The sequence below is a fragment of the Hemiscyllium ocellatum genome, chromosome 16, assembly GCF_020745735.1.
Source record: "Hemiscyllium ocellatum isolate sHemOce1 chromosome 16, sHemOce1.pat.X.cur, whole genome shotgun sequence".
In the NCBI taxonomy this organism is placed as follows: Eukaryota; Metazoa; Chordata; class Chondrichthyes; order Orectolobiformes; family Hemiscylliidae; genus Hemiscyllium; species Hemiscyllium ocellatum.
Window position 1 is genome coordinate 18954947 of NC_083416.1, and position 20819 is coordinate 18975765.

The 20819-nt window shown below is 45.1% G+C and overlaps 1 protein-coding gene across 5 annotated transcripts in view; it reads right to left on the bottom strand.

Moving 5' to 3' along the window:
- Window positions 1-14390: 14390 nt before the first annotated feature.
- Window positions 14391-20819, bottom strand: part of grk6 (G protein-coupled receptor kinase 6) — a 45974-nt gene continuing 39545 nt past the window's right edge. For 4 of the 5 annotated variants that reach the window (XM_060837073.1, XM_060837074.1, XM_060837077.1 and 1 more), the window contains 5 exons: window positions 20519-20727; window positions 18573-18710; window positions 18076-18213; window positions 17581-17715; window positions 14391-14569 (listed from right to left, as the gene is read on the bottom strand). In XM_060837073.1, coding sequence (XP_060693056.1) covers window positions 14426-14569; window positions 17581-17715; window positions 18076-18213; window positions 18573-18710; window positions 20519-20727 — 764 coding nt within the window. In that variant the 3' untranslated portion in view covers window positions 14391-14425. Of the gene's footprint in view, window positions 14570-15868; window positions 16791-17580; window positions 17716-18075; window positions 18214-18572; window positions 18711-20518; window positions 20728-20819 lie in introns of those variants that run through there. The other variant, XM_060837076.1, reaches the window with a different exon arrangement.

Genomic DNA, 20819 nt, shown 5'->3' on the forward strand with positions numbered 1-20819 from the left:
TGAACTCACAACTCGCTGAGTAAAGAATCTACCCCTAACATCAATCCTATACCTACCACCCCTTAATTTAAAGCTATGCCCCCTCGTAATATCTGACTCCATACGTGGAAAAAGTTCTCATGGCCAACCCTATCTAAATCCCTAATCATCTTGTACACCTCTATCATGTCACCCCTAAACCTTCTTTTCTCCAATGAAAACAGCCCCAAGTGTCTCAGCCTTTCCTCATATGATCTTCCTACCATACCAGGCAACATCCTGGTAAACCTCCTTTGCACCCGTTCCAGTGCCTCCACATCCTTCCTATAGTATGGCGACCAAAACTGCACATAATACTCCAGATGTGGCTGCACCAGAGCCTTATACAACTGCAACATGACCTCAGGACTCCGGAACTCAATTCCTCTACCAATAAAAGCCAGTACGCCATATGCCTTCTTCGCTGCACTATTTACCTGGGTGGCAACTTTCAGAGATCTGTGTACATGGACACCAAGATCCCTCTGCTCATCCACACTATCAAGTACCCGACCATTAGCCCAGTACTCCGTCTTCTTGTTACTCTTACCAAAGTGAATCACTTCACACTTAGCTACTTTGAACTCCATTTGCCACCTTTCTGCCCAGCTCTGCAGCTTATCTATATCCCGCTGTAACCTGCCACATCCTTCCTCACTGTCAACAACTCCACCGACTTTTGTATCATCCGCAAACTTGCTCACCCAACCTTCTCACCCCTCCTCCAGGTCATTTATAAAAATGACAAACAGCAATGGTCCCAAAACAGATCCTTGTGGAACTCCGCTGATACCTGCACTCCAAGATGAACCTTTACCATCAACTACTACCCTCTGTCTTCTTCCAGCCAGCCAATTCCTAATCCAAACCTCCAACTCACCCTCAATGCCATAACTCCGTATTTTTTGCAGTAGCCTACCATGGGGAACCTTATCAAACGCCTTACTAAAATCCATATACATCACATCTACCGCATTACCCTCGTCCACCTCCTTAGTCACCTTCTCAAAAAATTCAATAAGGTTTGTGAGGCACGACCTGCCTTTCACAAAACCATGCCGACTATCCTTGATCACATTATTCCTATCTTTTATGCCTCTTTGTAAGTTTCCTGCCATAATCCTTTTCAGCCACTCTTCTAAGCTACTTTGTGGCCCTTCGTCATCCCATTCTGTGGGCTCTGTGATGTTCTTTGCATTTTTGAAAGCCCTTGCCTTTAATTTTCTGCTGTCCCTTAGATGCCCTTGTCTGTTTTTTTATGCGCTGCATATGGGTACAGACTTCTTGTCAATAGCATTCAATGTTTCTTTGAACACCCTCCGCTGTTCCTCATTGTTTTACCTATTAGCAAAGCTTCCTAGTTTACTGTAGGCAGTCTCTGCCTCATCCCATTACAGTTCCTCAGTTCCACTCATAAGGTCTCACCCGAGTGTTTTCCCCTTATTACATCCTCACACTCCATAGAAGCTTTTATTGATCAGTGCATCAAGTGTAGGAGTTGGGAGGTCATGTTGCAGCTGTGCAGGACATTGGTGAGGCCACTTTTTGAATATTGTATTCAATTCTGTCTCTCTGCTAAAAGATGTTGTTATACTTGAAAGAGTTCAGAAAAGACTTACAAGGATGTTGCCAGGTTTAGAGGGTTTGAGCTACAGAGACAGGCCGAATAGACTGGTACTGTTTTCCTTGGAGCATCAGAGGATCAGAGGTGACCTTATAAACGTCTATAAAATCATGAGGGGGGGTGGATAGGATGAATAGTCAAGGCCTATTCCCCAGCATAGGGAAGCGCAGAATGAGACAGCATAAGTTTCAGGTGAGAGAGGAAAGATTTCAAAGGGACTTTAAGGGTCAGCATTTTCAAACAGACAGTGGTGCCTCTCTGGAATGAGCCGCCAGAGGAGGTGGTGGAGGCTGGTACAATTACGTTATTTAAAAGGCATCTGGATGGGGAAATGAACAGGAAGGGTTTAGAGAGACATGGGCCAAATGTTGGCAAATGGGACTGGATTAATGTCGAATATCTGGTCAGCATGGACGAGTTGGACTGAAGGGTCTTTTTTCTGTGCTATACCTCTCTATGATGCTCAATGATTCTGTTTCCAATCAGTAATGTTACTCCCTCTGCTGTTTTCTGTATCCCTCCTGTTAACCTTATAACCTGAAATGTTTAGTTCCCAGTCCTGACCACCTTGCAGCTATGTCTCCATAATGGTTATGATATCATCATTTCCAATTTGAATCTGTGCCTGCAGCTCATTTAATTTCTTGCCTAATTGGTTAACAGATGTAGATAATCATTTCTGGGTACTTCAATATAGCTTACAGAGGTCAAATTCTCAAATCCATTGATGCATCCAACTGTTGCGCCTGACACACTCTGTGTTTGAACTCTTTTATTTAGCAAAGAAACTGCAAGTTGACTCTTAATGTTACTTGTGTTAAATAAATAAATATAATTTATTATGATAACAAAATACACTACAAACTAACAATTTACACGATAAATCTAATCAACTATCTTGAGATTTCACTTAATTCTGGATGATCATATTCCACCACATGGGATCTTCACCTTGATACAGGTGGTGATAATCTTTTCCCTGTGCTCCCAGGGATGTTTTCTCTTCTCACTGGTTGGTCTCGAGTTACTGCTCCTGAGGATGGTTGTGGACATTCTGATACTTAGAAGCCTTTGTGCCCCTTTGGGAGGGTCTTTGTTGTGCACCAATGGATTAATCAGCGCTCATTCACCAGATCAATTGGACCAAACCAAGCGTTGATATGTTGATAGTGGTCCTTGGCATCCATCCCTGGAGGTGTTGGGAGCACATAGGTCAGGTAGCCCTTTCCAAATGAGGGTGTGAGGTGCCCCGTTGTCTGGTAAACAACTCAATGTTTCCTATTGTCCTGGGGATGGCATTTGGATCAATTCCATTTCAAGTGTATATTGTATGGTCTGCAGCTGCTGAGTCAGTTGTAACCTGCCTGTCTGTGGCTGCAGTCAGTCTGGATTCTGCAGCAGTCCTTGAGCACGGTCACTTTGGCCAAGGCATGCCTCAATCTCCCAGTACACCTCATTTATTGTCCCTTTTTTCATAAGTTCATCATTTTGAGCGGCCTGTCTGGACACACTATTGTTGGGGAATTGGATACAAGTTGGATTTCGTAACTCTATTAATCTTCTGATCTTTGACCCTTCATTGTGGAACTTCTGTCAATGTGACTTGGGTCAATGCAGTTGTTGACTAGCTGTTGTTCACTCAAAGTGAGTGGATCTAATTATTTCTAACAATAAAACCCAGACTCCTTTTCCCCAATCCTCAGAACCTTCCAGGCAATCATTCAATCATTTTTAAGAAGGATTTATGGAATCTTTCGAAGCTCCTTGAGAATGGGATTGATATGCAGTCTCCTTTACTTCCACATACATGGCCTCCTTAAACACGATTTGCCATAAAATGTGATCCCTAATCTGACCAAACCTTCCTAGGTAACCCATTCCTAGTGAAAAACTGCGAAAACTCATTGATCATTACCTTCATAATGCATAGGGAAATTTAACATAAAACAAGTGGTTAGCACTGTTGCTTCACACAGCCATGGACCTGGGTTCAATTCCAGCCTTGGGCGACTGTGTGTGGAGTTTGCACATTCTCCCCGTGTCTTCCACAATCCAAAGATGTGCAGTTTAGGTTGAATTGATCATGCTAAATTGCCTACAGCATTCAGGGATGTGTAGGTTAGCTGCATTAGTTGGGTTAAATGTAGAATAATAGCGGTCTGGGTGGGTTGCTCTTGGGAGGGTTGGTGTGGACTTGTTGGGCCGAAGGGCCTGTTTCCACATTGTGGGTGTTCTATTCTAATATCACATAAATTTGGTGTCCACAAGAAACCTAATATCATATGGCAAGCTGGCCCTGCTTGGGTCATAGCAGATTTGAATGTGATGGTAATTAAAATCCTATCACTGAGTTCTGAGCATGACATGCTGAAATGGAATGCAGATTAATGAAATGTATAGACATCAGCTATAGTGGAGTTGTGTAAAGATGGTGAAGACTATAATGTTAACACGGGAACTGTGGATTCCTTCAGGATATTGTCTTTGGGAAATGAGTGGATGAATATAAAATAGTTGGAGGGCTGATGCCCTGTTTTAATTCTATGTAGGAATCCTACTCAATCTACTTGAACTATACTAAATGTTCCAACAACATTGGGAATTGAGATTGTCGGTGGTGGGGGGGGGGGTGGAGAGAGAGAGAGAGAGAGAAAGACCGAGAGTCCCAGCAATCAGTTAAACCATCCACTATTAATCTCAATTCCCACTTTTGTTGATATTATGATATTCCCAGGTGATCTCATAAGAATCCCCAGTGATGCGCAGAAGACCTTGATGAATCAAGGTGTCCCAATCAAGGTGTCTTTGAGCAGCTCTCCACTTCCTTATGAAGAGGCCATCTTGATGATAGGTATATTGTGAGACACAGTCACTCTTCAACATACACCCACTGTGACAACTCTGTAAAAGAGGGTCTGCCTTTTATCCAGTAACCAGGGAAGTCATGGTACATAATTCTGCTTCACTCTGGTCTGAATCTTTATTGTCATTCACCTTCCCAGAAATGCCCCATTAAATTGAGTACTTGAAGCATCTTCCTGCTCCTCCCATTTAACCTTACAAGATTGACTGCTGGCTATCACGCATGAGGATTATTTCAGGATGGTCCTCATAAAGAATTGCTATTTCTCTCAGCTCATGTTGCTATCCTGAAATTCTCAGATACATGGTCACTTTAAAATCTGCCAGACTCTGCCCAGAATGAAACTCATTCATCCAATAGGTTACTTAGAACAATCCCACTTATTTAAGAGTGACTTAATAACTTTGCCATGGTAACAGGTTCATCAGTCCCTTCCTTACCCACGCTTAACACTTCCTTAGACTCTCTGGGAAATCATGTTCATTGGCCACCACCAGCCCATGTCCCATAAAATTTTAAATTGTTTTCTGGTGATAAAAGGAAATCCATTTACCCTCCTGTATTTTTGCTCACTCCATTTGTACTCCCGGAGGGGCAGAAATGCTGACCCAACCAGTAACATTTGCATCCAGGAATGTATAAAACTTTAGGTTGAATGAATAAAGGATTCCACCCTTGGGTGCCTGTCTGTGTTGGAATTGGTCAGCTGGGCAAATGGTATTTTACCCTTATGTGGAGGAGCTGGTGTTGGACTGGGCTGGACAAAGTTAAACTCTTTTCTGAAGACTCCTTCCACATTTTTGGCACCAGTCTATTTTTCGGCTTTCAGTAATTTGCTTTTATGTTTGGTAGAGGGGTCACAGGACCCCTCAACTGCTAACTCTGATTTCTCTCCTCAGAGACTCCAGCTGTTTAATAGACAATGCAAGAGAGAATGCTTGGAGCAACATCAGGCATTCCTGAAAATCTGGTGTCAAGCTGGTGAAACTAACAAACAGGACTATTTGCATGCTATAACAGTATAAGTAACAAGTGATTGACAGAGCTAAGTGATCCCATAACCAATGGATTAGATGTAAGCTCTGCAGTCCTGCCACATCTAGTTGTGAATGGTGGTAGACAATTGAACAACTGGTTCCACAAATATCTTCATCCTCAATGCTGGAAGAGTGTAGCACATCAATGCAAAAGATAAGGCTGAAATATTTGAGTCAAGATTACAGTGGTGCTGGAAAAGTACAGCAGGTCTGGCAGCATCCGAGGAGCAGGAAGATTGACTTTTCGGGCAGGAGCCCTTCATCAGGAATGAGGATGGGAGCTTCCAGGATGGAGAGATAAAGCATTTGAAGCAATCTTTAGCCAGAAGGTCACATGATTGTTCTGTGGTCAGCACTGCTGCCTCACAATGCCTAGGACTGGGACCCAGGTTTGATTCCAGCTTTGGGCGACTATCTGTGTTGAAGTTGGTCAGATGGGCAAATGGCATGTGGAGGAGCCAGTGTTGGACTTGGGTGGACGAAGTTAAAAATCACACAACACCAGGTTATAGTCCAACAGTTGTATTTGGTAATACAAGCTTTTGGAGCACAGTTCCACAACCACCTGATGAAGGAGCAGTGCTCTGAAAGCTAGTGCTTCCAAATAAACCGGTTAGAATATAACCTGGTGTAGTATGATTTTTAACCTTATTTAATCCTAATAAGTGTCAGGTGATGCACTTTGGAAGAAGAAACAAGATGAGGGAGTATTTAATGAATACAGGGCACAGGGCAGCTTAGGAGAACAGAGGGTTACTGGGGTAACTTTTCACAGATCCCTGAAGTCAGCAGAGCAGGTGAGTAGGATAGTTAAGGTGGCATATAGGATACCTGCTTTCATCAGTCATATCAATAAGAAGGTATGTTCGAATTGTACAGTGTACTGTATTTGTACTCCACAACTGGAGTACTGTATGCATTCTGCTCACCTCACAACAGGACAGATGTAATGGCACTGGAGGGAGTATAGAGGAGGTTCAGCAGTATGTTTCCTAGGATGGAGAAATTGTGCTGTATGGCCAGACTAGATAGGTGTGGATTGGCATCTTTACAGCAGAGAAGACAAAGGGGGCACATGATTGGGGCATCACAATGGCTCAGTGATTCTCACTGCTGTCTCACAGTAGCAGGGACCTGGGTTCGTTTCTACACTCGGGTGACAGTCTGTGTGGAGTTTGCACGCTCTCCCAGTGTCTGCGTGGGTTCTCTCTGGGCGCTCTGGTTTCCTCCAAATTTCAAAGCTGTGGATTGGCCAGGCTAAAGTGCCCATAGTGTCCAGGGATGTGTAGGATAGGTGGGTTAGCGATGGGAACTGCACGTTTACAGGTATAGGATAGGGATGGGTCTAGGTGAGATGCTCTTTGGAGAGTGGCTGTGTACTTGATGGGTCAAATAGACTGCTTCCAACTGAGGATTATATGATGCTATAAAGTGCTCAATGGATGGTCCCCAGCACTACAGTAACCAGTCTTCAGCCAATTAAATTCATTCCATGTGATATCAAAAAACTGTTGGAGACACTGGATACTGCAAAGACAACAGGCCCTATCAACATTCCAGCAATAGTGCTGAAAACGTGCTCCAGAACTTGTTGCTCCACCAGCCAAGCTCTTCCAGGACAGTTACAACACTGGCATCTACCTGATAATGCGGAAAATTGCCCAGGTATGTCCTGTATATAAGAAGCAGGACAAATCCAACCCAGCCAATTACTGTCCCAGTCTATGCTTGGTCATCAGTAATCAACAATGCTATCAAGCAGGGCTTGCTCAGCAATAACCTATTAATTGACACCCAGTTTGTGTTCCACCAGGGTCACTCAGCTCCTGACCTCATTACAGCCTTGGTTTAAATGTGGACAATCAAGCAGAATTCCTCAGGTAAGGTTACAGCAACAGCCCTTAACATCAACGGCATTCAACCAAATATGGCGTCAAACAGCCCTGGTATAACTGGAATCAGTGGGTATCAGGTGGCAAATTCTCCACCGGATGGAGTCATACCTGACACATTGGAGGATGGTCGTGGTTGTTGGTGGTCAGTCATCCTAGCTCCAGGACATCTCTGCAGGAGTTCCTCAGGGTAGTGTCTTAGGCTCAAATCATCTTCAGCTGCTTCATCAGTGACCTTCCCCCATCATAAACTGAGAAGTGGGGATGTTCACCATTAATTGCACAACATTCTGCACCATTCACAACTCCTCAGATACTGAAGCAGACCATATACAAGTGCAACGACAAGCGGACAATATCTAGGCTTGGGCTGACAAGTGGCAATTAACAGTCATGCCACATGATCACCAATGAGTGACAATCTAACTGCCATCTCTTGACATTAAATAGTGTTACCATCACAGTTTCCCCCACTATCAACATCGTGGGGGTTACCATTGACCAGAAATTGGACTCAGCATATAAACACACTAGCTACAAGAGCAGGTCAAAGGCGAATCCTGACACCACAAAATATGCTCACAAAGCGTAAGGCAGGAGTGTGATGGATTACCACACCCCTTGCCTGGATGAGTGCAGTCCCAATAGCACTCAAGAAGCTTGACACCATCGGGGACAAAACAGCCTGCTTTATTGGCACTACAACCATAAGCATCCACACCCTGCGCCCCTGATGCTCAGTAGCAGCATAGAACATAGAACATAGAAGGATACAGCGCAGTACAGGCCCTTCGGCCCTCGATGTTGCGCCGACCGAATCCTACCTAACCTATACTAGCCCAATAACTTCCAAATGCCTATCCAATGCCCGCTTAAATGACCATAAAGAAGGAGAGTTCACCACTGATACGGGCAGGGCATTCCATGAACTCACAACCCGCTGTGTGAAGAATCTACCCCTAACATCTGTCCTATACCTACCACCCCTTAATTTAAAGCTATGTCCCCTAGTAACACCTGACTCCATTAGCAGGAAAAGGTTCTTAGTATCTACCCTATCTAAACCCCTAATCATCTTATACACTTCTATCAGGTCTCCCCTAAACCTTCTCTTCTCCAATGAGAACAGCCCCAAGTGCCTCAGCCTTTCCTCATAAGATTTTCCTACCATTCCAGGCAACATCCTGGTAAACCTCCTCTGCACTCGTTCTAAAGCTTCCACATCCTTCCTATAGTATGGCGACCAAAACTGCACACAATACTCCAGATGAGGCCGCACCAGAGTCTTATACAACTGCAACATGACCTCAGGACTCCGGAACTCAATTCCTCTGCCAATAAAGCCCAGTACACCATATGCCTTCCTCACAGCACTATTTACCTGGGTGGCAACTTTCAGAGATCTGTGTACATGGACACCAAGATCCCTCTGCTCATCAAGCAGTGTGTACAATCTACAAGGCGCACCGCAGAAATTCACCAAAGATCCTCAGATGGCACCTTCCAAACCCACAACCACTTCCATCTAGAAGGACAAGGGCAGCAGATATATGCGAACACTACCACCTTCAAGTTCCCCTCCAAGTCACTCACCACCCTGACTTGGAAATATAATCATCATTCCTTCACTGTCGCTGGGTGAAAATCCTGGAATTCTCTCCCTCATGGAATTGTGGGTCAACCCGCAGCTGTTCAGGAAGGGAACTCACCTTCTCAAGGGGCAACTAGGGACAGGCAGTAAATATCGGTCAGAGAGTGACACCCACATCAGACAAATTAATTTTTTAAAAAGCTGCCGGATCTGCTGAGTTTCTCTAGCAGTTTCAGATTTTGTTTGTTCTTATGAGCCCTGTCTTTCATCAATACAAAATTCTGTTTTTTCTCTAATTCTTTAATTTGAATCTCCTTATTATTAACTGGAATATCTTCTACCATCTCTTTAAAGATGGATTCTCATTTGTTCCTCCACAGTTTGCAATCATTTGCACACTTTAAAATGCTTATTGTCAGTGAGAAATATCATATGAATCTGTGAGTTTCTGCCTCTGACTTCAGACACATAGAATATAGAAAAGTATAGCACAGAACAGACCCTTTGGCCCACGATGTTGTGCCGAGATTTAATCCTAATGTAAAATATAACTTAACCTACACACCCCTCAACTCACTGCTATGTCCATGTCCAGCAATCGTTTAAATGTCCCCAATGACTCTGCTTCCACCACCACAGCTGGCAACATGTTCCATGTATTCACAACACATGATGGCCAACCAAGTCTTAACTATTACTGGATTTCCTGAATTTTTCTGTAATCACATTTTCAAACATTTGTGTTTCAATTGAACTGTTATAGGATTGCTAACAGAAACAGCAAACCCTTTTCCTAGTTACTATCAATACTGAAGAAGGGTCTCGGGACTTGAACGTGAACCCTGTTTGTCTCTTCACAGATGCTGCCAGACCTGCTATGTTTCTCCAGCAATTTGACTTTTTTTAGAAAAGCAATCATAGAACATAGAACAATACAGATCAGAACAAGCCCTTCGACCCATGATGTTGTGTCGAACATTTGTTCTAGCTTAAGGACCTATCCATGTACCTATCCAATTGCCACTTAAAGGTCACCAATGATTCTGACTCTGCCACTCCCACAGGCAGCGCATTCCATGCCCCCACCACTCTCTGGGTAAAGAACCTATCCCTGACATCCCCCCTATACCTTCCACCCTTCACCTTAAATTTACGTCCCCTTGTAACACTCTGTTGTACCCGGGGAAAAAGTCCTGTCTACTCTATTCCCCTGATCATCTTATAAACCTCTATCAGGTCACCCCTCATCCTTTGCCGTTCCAATGAGAAAAGGCCTAGCACGCTCAACCTATCCTCATACGACCTATTCTCCATTCCAGGCAACATCCTGGTAAATCTCCTCTGCACCCTCTCCAAAGCTTCCACACCTTTCCTAAAATAAGGCGACCAGAACTGCACACTGTTTTCCAAATGTGGCCTTACCAAGGTCCTATACAGATACAACATCACCTCACGACTCTTGAATTCACTCCCTCTGCTAATGAATGCTAATACACCATAGGCCTTCTTACAAGCTCTATTCACCTGAGTGGCAACTTTCAAAGATATATGAACATTGACCCCAAAATCCCTCTGCTCCTCTACCTTACTAAGAACCCTACCGTTAACCCTGTATTCCGCATTCTTATTTATCCTTCAAAAATGGACAACCTCACACTTGACAGGGTTGAACGCCGTCTACCACTCCTCAGCCCAGCTCTGCATCATATCTAAGTCCCTTTGCAGGCGACAACAGCCCTCCTCACTATCCACAACTCAACCAATCTTCGTATTGTCTGCAAATTTACTGACCCACCCTGCGACTCCCTCTTCCAAGTCATTAATAAAAATTACAAACAGCAGAGGACCCAGAACTGATCCCTGCGGAACTCCACTTGTAACTGGGCTCCAGGCTGAATATTTACCATCTACCACCACTCTCTGACTTCGACCGGTTAGCCAGTTCTCTATCCAACTGGCCAAACTTCCCACTATCCCATGTCTCCTGACTTTCCATATAAGCCTACCATGGGGAACCTGATCAAATGCCTTACTAAAATCCATGTACATTACATCCACTGCTCTACCCTCATCCACATGCTTGGTCACCTCCTCAAAGAATTCAATAAGACTTGTAAGGCAAGACCTGTCCCTCACAAATCTATGCTAGCTATCCCTAATCAAGCAATGTCTTTCCAGATACTCATAAATCCTATCCCTCAGTACCCTTTCCATTACTTTGCCTACCATTGAAGTAAGACTAACTGGCCTGTAATTCCCGGGGTTATCCCTATTCCATTTTTTGAACAGGGGCACAACATTCGCCACTCTCCAGTCCATATGACCATAAGAAATCACAACAGTCGTAGGTCCCTTCTGCCCTCAAATATACTGCACCATTCAATAGGATCACGACTGCAATCCTCACTTTTACATTCCTGTCTTTACTTTACTCTTGATTCCCCTACTGATCAAGACTTTTTCAATTTCAAATATACACAAGGACACTGTACCCTTATATCTGAGACAATGCCCACTGATCCTAGCATCTGCCTTGAGGGGAACTGTCCTCTGAAATACAAATCTTAAGACTCTTGATGATAATACTCAAATAAGATCACCTGTCACTTTCTAACCTCCAGCAAGTGGTGCCCCAAACTGTTTCGCCTTTGTTCATAAGACACCCTCCATAGCGGGGAGTGATCCGAGAAAACCTTCTCTGAACTGCCTCCAATGAAATGATGCCTTTCCTGCTTTCTTTTCAAACATTTGACTCTTACGTTTTATTTCAAGCTGCTTAGTCTGTGATCAAAGATGATAGATAGATATATAATTTAAATATTATTAGCACTTAAATTTCAAACTAATTTATTAGTGTTGGTTACTTTGGAGATGAATTTGAAAATGAAAAAGTCAGAGTCTGGAACAGTGATCTAATCCAGTATGGGTCAGAGATCAGGTACTCTGACTCAATGTCCCCAAGTGTTAATGGAAGATTGTTGATACAGTGGTGTTTACAAGGAAGTGGAAATATTGTTGGCTTTCATTTAAAATTGAACATGGAAAGTGTGCCAAGCAGGCTAAGATAAAAGGTAGGGAGGAGGGACTTGGGGGAAGGGCGCTGGAAATGCGATAGATGGAAGGAGTTTAAAGTGAGGGTGATAGGCCGGAGTAGGGGTGGAGGCAGAGAGGTCAGGAAGATGATTGTAGGTTAAGAATGTGGTGCTGAGTTCGAGGATTAGGACTGAGACAAGGTGGGAGGAGGGGAAATGAGGAAACTGGAGAAATTTCCCCCCAGATGTGATCGATAACGCTCTCCACTACATCTCCTCCACTTCTCGCTCCTTGTGGGCGGAGGGTTCCTAGGCGGAAGATGAGGTGCTCTTCCTCCAGCCGTCGTATTGCTATGGTCTGGCGATGGAGGAGTCCAAGGACCTGCATGTCCTTGGTGGAGTGGGAGGGGGAGTTGAAGTGTTGAGCCACAGGGTGGCTGGGCTGGTTGGTCCAGGTGTCCCAGAGGTGTTCTCTGAAACGCTCTGCAAGTAGGCGGCCTGTCTCCCCAATATAGAGGCGGCCACATCGGGTGCAGCGATTGCAGTCAATGATGTGTGTGAAGGTGCAGGTGAATTTGTGACAGATATGGAAGGATCCCTTGGGGCCTTGGAGGGAAGGGAGGGGGGAGGTGCGGGCGCAGGTTTTGCATTTCTTGCGGTTGCAGGGGAAGGTGCCGGGAGTGGAGGTTGGGTTGGTGGTGTGGACCTGACGAGGGAGTCACGGAGGGAGTGGCCTTTTCGGAACACTGATAGGGGAGGGGAGGGAAATATATCCCTGATGGTGGGGTCCGTTTGGACGTTGGATGGGGTGGTAGGTGGACGTTGGTAGGTGAGGACCAGTGGGGTTCTGTCCTGGAGGCGATTGGAGAGGCGGTGCTCAAGGGCAGAGGAGCGAGAAGTGGAGGAGATGTGGTGGAGAGCGTTATCGATCACATCTGGGGGGAAATTGTGGTCTTTGAAGAAGGAGGCCATCTGGGTTGTTCGGTATTGGAACTGGTCTTCCTGGAAGCAGATGCGGCGGAGACGAAGGAATTAGGAATATGGGATGGCATTTTTACAGGGGGCAGGGTGGGAGGAGGTGCAGTTTAGGTAGCTGCGGGAGTTGGTCGGTTTACGAACTCAGGTTTCTCCAGTTTCCTCATTTCCCTTCCCCCCACCTTGTCTTAGTCCCAAACCTCGATTTCAGCACCGCCTTCCTAACCTGCAATCTTCTTCCTGACCTCTCCACCTCCACCCCCACTCCGGCCCATCACCCTCACCTTAACCTCCTTCCACCGATCACATTTCCAACGCCCCTTCCCCAAGTCCCTCCTCCCTACCTTTTATCTTAGCCTGCTTGGCAAACTTTTTCCTCATTCCTGAAGAAGGGCTCATGCCTGAAACGTCGAATCTCCTGCTCCTTGGATGCTGCCTGACCTGCTGCCCTTTTCCAGCAACACATTTTCAGGTTTCATTTAGAATAATCAAGGATTGGTTCTAGCTTAGAAAACCGAAATGTTTTATAGTAGTTTGAGGAAAGCTGACTGGTTTGAAAGAAATATAGTTTTACTCCAAGAGAGGACTGTAGAGGTCAGTGCAAGAAACGCAGTTTCATTAGCGCTAAAGCTTCATTTGTGGATTCTCCAAACCAAGATGTGGTTGGCTAGAAATCTGCAGCTTAGTAAAAGCTAGAAAATCTAACCTTTGAGCTTGATGATGATTTATGTAAGAAATTTCACAGTTCACAGGACAGACCAGGGAGAAGCAGTTAAGAAGGATAACTTCTCTTTATTTGAATCACTGTAAAGTGATACTATTTGCTAATAGATGAGACTTTGAAATATCTTAAAATACTCAGTCAAGCAGACTGTATGGTATATGTAGATAGCTTGGTTTTATGTGTAATAAGCTCAGATTTGCATTGTTTTATTGTTAATGTCTTTGTGTGCTTATGTTTCAGTGAATACCATGTTCAATTAGAAAAAATGAACATAGTTTTTTTTATATTTTAAAAACTGAAACAACTGCAGATGCTGTAAATCAGAGACAAAAATAGAAATTGTTGGAAAACTTCAGCAGGTGGAGCAGCATCTGGAGAGAAATCAGAGTTAACATTTCAGGTCACTTGACCCACTTCTTTTCCAAGGACCAGTCCCAACAACATACCCTTTCTTGTTGGGCTGGACAGTGCTGCACGAAATTCTTCCAAACACAATCCAGAAACAGCTGCCTCTATACCCGCAATATCCTAGTCTATATCTGGGTTATTGAAGTCCCCCATTAGAATTGCTCCACAGTGCCAACATTTCTCCAAAATCCCTGCAGATTTGCTCATAAACTCAAATATCACACAGTTTGTAGTTAAAATATACATCCTAGTATTTATATATTAAATGTACAAATATGTGCAAAATTGTAAACAGCTTGTGTCCTTTGGCTCAGTGAGGAATGGTCCATTGAAGGGTTTCAGAGGTTGGTCTGGGTCCAACGGTTGATGATCCTCTCCTGTCTTCTGGCAATTTCCACAGTCAACCTGAAAAAAGGAGCAAGGGCAGGTGGGAGCAAAGCAAAGCAAAGCGAGGCCTTTGACAAGGAGCTGGAACCAATAGGAGAGGCAAACACAGGCTCAGCACAGACAGGACAACAGACCAACCATTGCTGTGACCACAAAAGTACAATACAGCACTGAGGCAGAAACTGAAGTGCTACAGCAGATTCTCTTGCTCTCTCCCGATTATCAAGATCAGAAAAGATACAATAATCCTTCTCATTTTGGCCATTAACAGACTCTGAACCGTGGACCAACCTAACACCTCGTCACCCCCTCATTAACCAGACACTAGCCCATCACCCAGTCACTGACCAGATACTCCCTCCCCCATCACCCTCTCACTGACCAGATAACCCTCCTCCCCATCAACTCATTAACCTGATCTTACCCCGTCACACTCACTGATCAGATACTTACTGTCATCCCCTCACCTGACCAGGAACACCTCTTCCCCCAATCATTTCCTCAGTAATCAGATACAGTCCTCACTGACTAGATATCTAACTTTCACTCAGTCACTAACCAGACATCTACCTCATCACCCCCTCACTGATCAGAAACCCCTTCCCCCATTAGCCGCTCAGTGTGCCGTGGACTGACTCTGGTTATCTCATGCTGCCCGGTGCTGCTTAGCCAATAGGCCAGGTTAGTCTCTGGAGTAGAATTGTGGCTCACTGCTGCAAGTTTCTAAAAACGGGGAGTTCATGAGATTCATGATGTTGCAGCATTCACTAATGACAGCAGTTAGTTACAGCAGTAAGCAGCACCCACTAGTTACAGTGATAAGCATCCACACTATTTACAGTGGTAAGCAGCACAGGTTAGCAACAATCCACTTCACACCAGTTCTAGTAGTCTGTTTACCACCATGAACAGTGCAGGGTAGTGACATTTGTGCTCTCAGGTTACACAGGTTAGCACTTGTGAGAAGCAGTGTAGGTTTAGGGGGTTGGACAAGCTTAACGGTGACAGGAATTTGATTCAGCCATTAACACTGCAGGAGAATGAGGACAGACCTCTTGCTAGTTACGGGGCTAACTAGGGCTTTAGACAAGGCTTTCAACTAAGAGGAGTGAAGGTCCATGCACAAGGAGATTTAGAAATCTAGAAAAGTTGAGGCAATGCAAGAATGTAGCAGTGAGAATAAATGTGAAATGGGATAGGAAAAGTGAGACAGTTTAGTAGAAATGGTGCAGTGAGTAAGATCATTTCAGGGAATAGAAGTAAAAACATGGAATTAAGATGTTCTTTATCTCGATGACCAGAGTATATACAGGAGGATAAATTGAGGTCAATGATTTAAATCTAACTAACATCGCAGAAACATGGTTACAAGATTACTAAACATAGGAAACAAATAATCCAGGATACACAATATATCAGAGAGACAGACAGAATGGCAAAGAAGGTAGATCGGATTGTAAAGGTGAGTAAGGACATTCCTATGAAAGGAACTGGCCTCAAGTGCATGAGAAACACTCGCTCAGTACGGGTAGAAATTCACAATAGCAAGAGTCAGAAAATGGCTGTTTATAAGGTCCTAACTATAGCGACATATTGGACGAAGCATTCTAGAAGAATGTATTGGAATTTCTAATAAAAGAAATGGAATCATCGTGAGGATTTAAAACAGAGCACACACTCAGGGTAAGAAGGCAGTCATTTCAGACCGAGATGAGGAGAAATCTCTTCACGCAAGGATTTGAGAATCTTTGGAATTCTCTGCTCCAAAGGTTACGGAGTCACCATTGTTGAACATATTTAAAGCGGGGATCAGGAACACTGACCGGCAAGTGGAGGTGAAGCACAAGATCAGTCACGATAGTACTCAGTAAGGTGGTGAGCTCAATGGTCGACCCCGATTCTCTCTCAGGCTATAGTATAAAAGTGGTAATGTTTAGTGACGAACTTTGTTATGATGACGTGGCACTTTAGTGAGAACTTTTCACTAGTTTGTTAAGTCAGCTAGCTGGTTAAAATTGTAAGCAGTGTATGTTAGTAATGGTGGCCCTGTTGCTGTTATGGCAGTTAGTAACAGTGATAAACAGTGTAGGTTAATGACGGTGGACATGTTGATAGCTGTGGCAGGTAGTAGTGGAATGCTCCTGAAGATTAACTTTCTTGGTTTACTGAGTCTTTCACCAAAGGCTTGATTGTGGGATTATCAACTTGTATTTAGTTATCCCGTATTGAGAGCTCATTTCTGCAGGAGAGAGAAGGAGATGGGCTCAGGAACAAGGCGGAAGATTCTCAAGAGCTGATAATCAGGTCTGGGGTCCTGACTGCCAGAAATCTCTTCACCCTCAGGTCTTTCCACAACTGCCTGAGATTAACAGATATGCCCAGACAACATCCTTGTGACCCTGCAGCTAACTGAGAAAGAAATCCAGGGGTTGAGATGATATACTGGAGGCAATGGGTCTGGGGATGACAGAAAGGAGGGGAGGCGGGGTGGAGAGGAAGGAGGGAAAAGGGAGGAGAGAAAGTGGGGAGGAGAAGGAAACAGGAGAAGGGGTACAGGCTAAGCATGAATGCAGGGGGAAAGGGGGGGGTGAGATGGGGTGAGGAGAAAGTGCATGCCCCCACTTGGGGGAGGTGCAGGATTTAGAGAGAATTAGGTGAGAAGTGGGGTGCAGTGAATGCAGGGCTTCTGACAGAGATATGGGTGTCAGCTGTGAGGGGTCGACAGTGTGTGGAGGGTGGGTGAGAGCAGTGAGGATGATGGGGAATGAAGGGGAAGGATTGATAAATAGAGTTAAGGAGGATGGGAGAGGGATGAAAGGAGACAAAGGATAAATTAGACGCATGGTGGGGCATGAGGAAATGGATGTGTTGGAGGCAAGGTGGGAGATTAAGAATGTGCCTGGGATTGACTGAATAATTCCTGAGCTGTTGTAAACCAGGGAAAAGGAAGCACCTTACTCCAACATGGATTGGAATGACAACCAGCAGGGTCAGAATGTCCGAGTTCTGACCTCTTGCTTTTCACTTACCTGGCGACTGAACAGTCTCTGCAGTAACCCCTTCCTGGGTGGGGGCTCAGCCTGACCCCTCCAATCCAGGTCCGGGGGCACTGAACCATCACTCCCAAAAACATTCAGCTCACTGAAACATTCTGTCTCGATCATCTGGAAGACCAAAACACACTTCGTGAGGAGACTAACACAGCAACCAAACAACATCAGTGTGATGTTGAGGGTGAAATGAGTGTGGGTACACCCTGAGGGACATGGGCAGAGGGAAGAGTGGGTTAACTTGGAGGGGCTGAGGGTAGGAATGAGGGCGATGACAAGGTGGAGAGATAAGCAATGCCAAGGGTTCAAGCTGTGTATAAAGCTTGCTGCAAACACTGGAGAGTGTTATAGGACCCCTGGATGACTAAACGCTGCAATGAGACCTCCTGCAAAGAGGAGCTAGAGAATGTTATTTGTGCAGCGAATGGGATATTGGCCTTTTTCTGTGCAATCTGATTGTATTGCTTGAATTACCTCATTCTGCCAGGGGATGGAGACAGAGCCTGTGGCAAACCTGGTGTAGAAATCATTATCAGCAGGCCCCAGTTCCACTCCTTTCACTGTAGAGAACTGCTCAATATCCAACACGTCCTTACAGTAGATTGCTTGTGGCTGTGGAAAAACAGAGTGAATGAGTCAGTGACTGAGGACCAGTCTCCATGTGGGATAGAAAAACCTTTGGCTCCATGTTTATTGATCAGTAAAATGCCATATAAACAGGTACCCTAAATCATTCTAACGCCAAAAAGGAACACTGGCATTGCAGTGCAGAGATTGGGGGTTCAGACCTTTGCTCTGATTAGCTCCTACTTCGAACATGGTGGGTAGCTCTGAGAACCACACACTCAATACTTGTCTCAAAGCAAATGCAGTGCAAGGTAAAGGAAGATAGGCCAAAACCTGAAGAGAGTGCGAGCACATCGGAGCATGGGTGAGGGGATGGAGGCGGGGAGGAGGTTTAAAGGACTTACATCAGGTACAAATGGAGGCTGCAGCATTCCTGCCTCAAGCCGTTTGAAGTTTATGTCTTGAAATAGGGGATGCTCCTTAACCTCATTCGAAGCCCTTCCACAGCAGCCTAACCGCTCCTCAGGGGCTTTCCTCAGTAACTGTGGAGACAGAGCTAATGATCAGCTACCACACTCACAATCGGAAATACCACAACAGCCAGATACCCTGCATTTACACCCAGACACACTCCCCTACCTCTACAAAGCCATGACCCACCTCACACACTCATCCACCTCCACACGTTGACAGGTAGAAATTAGGTCATTCAGCCCATCTAGTCTGCTCCACCATTCAATCATGGCCGATTAGGTATGAGAAACTTTTCTCCCACCTTCTCCCTGTAACCTTTGATCCCCTTTATACCCAAGAACCTATCTATCTCAGTCTTAAATGACCTCGCCTCCACAGCCTTCTGTGGCAATGAATTCCGTAGATTCACTAATCTCTGGCTGAAGAAGTTTTCCTGATCTCTGTTCTAAAAGGTCTTCCCTTGACTCTAAGGCTGTGCCTCGGGTCCTTGTCTCTCCGACCAATAGAAACATCTTCCCAACATCTATTCTGTCCAGGCCATTCAGTATTCTGTACGTTTCAATTAGATCCCCTCTTATCCTTCTAACTCCATCGTGTATAGACCCAGAATCCTCAAATGTTCCTCTTATGTTAAGCTTTTCATTCCTGGGACCAGTCTTGTGAACCTCCTCTGAACACATTCTAGGGCCAGTACCTCCTTCCTCAGATATGGGGCCCAAAACTGCACACAATATTCCCAATGTGGTCTGACCAGAGCCTTATGGAGCCTCAGAAGTACATCCCTGCTTTTATATTCAAGTCCTCCTCAAAATAAATATTGCAAGTGTCTTCCTAATTACTGACTCAACTTGCAAGTTTACTTTGAGAGAATCCTGGACCAGAATTCTCAAGTCCCTTTGTCCTTCAGATTTCTGAATTTTCTCCCCATTAGTCCATGCCTCTATTCTTCCTACCAAAGTGCATGACCTCACACTTTCCTACATTGTATTCCATCTGCTGCTTTGCCCACTCTCAATCTGTCCAAACCCTTCTGCAGCCTCCCTGCCTCCTTAATGCTACCTATCTTTGTATCATCTGCAAACTCAGCCAGAATGCCCTCAGTTCCTTAACTGGATCGTTAATTAGATTAGATTACTTACAGTGTGGGAACAGGCCCTTCGGGCCAACAAGTCCACACCAACCCGCCGAAGCGCGACCCACCCATACCCCTACATTTACCCCTTCCCTAACACTACGGGCAATTTAGCATGGCCAATTCACCTGACCCGCACATCTTTGGACTGTGGGAGGAAACCGGAGTACCCAGAGGAAACCCACACAGACACGGGGAGAACGTGCAAACTCCACACAGTCAGTCGCCTGAGGCGGGAATTGAACCCGGATCTCTGGCGCTGTGAGGCAGCAGTGCTAACTACTATGCCACCGTGCCGCCCACTAATGTATAAAGTGAAAAGTTGTGGTCCAGACACTGAGTCTTGCAGAACATCCCTTGTCACCAGCTGCCATCCTGAGAAGGACCCTTTTATCCCCTCACACCTGCCCACCTCCGGAGCCCCTTTCACCCAGGAACACACCACTCCATACCCTCACCCCCTCCCTCACAGATACACGTACAGATACAGATGCTTGGAGTCAGGTATCCTCCCTCACCCATACCCACCTTCTCAAACCAGACATCAACCACACCCTCTCCCCCCACCTCCCCCCAAAGCCTCCTTCACTTCCGTACACCAAGCACCCTCCCCCAAACACACATACTTCTCCCAGCCCATTGTACACCAGAAGCCTCTACACAAATATAGTCCTCTGTCATACACATATAGATTCTATGTTTACTTCCCCTTACCCTGCAATATTGACAGTCTCTCAGACTCACCAGCTGACACAGTGAACGTGCTTGTGTTGAGAACTTGTTAGAGTAAGTCTCCTGCTCCTCCGTGACTCGCCGTTCCACCTCCTGCCGTTTGGTCTTTTTCTTGCGCTGTTGAAATGGTGACTGCCCCTCAATCATCTCATAAAACAGGCAACCCAGACCCCACCAATCAGGGCTGAATGTGTAACGTTCATTCTTTACAACTTCAGGAGCTTGAAGGGATTAACACATTTATGGGTCAGCAGCAATATTCCAGTTTGGACAACGCATCTATCTTCCCCTCTCCTTTTCATTCTTTCTCTCA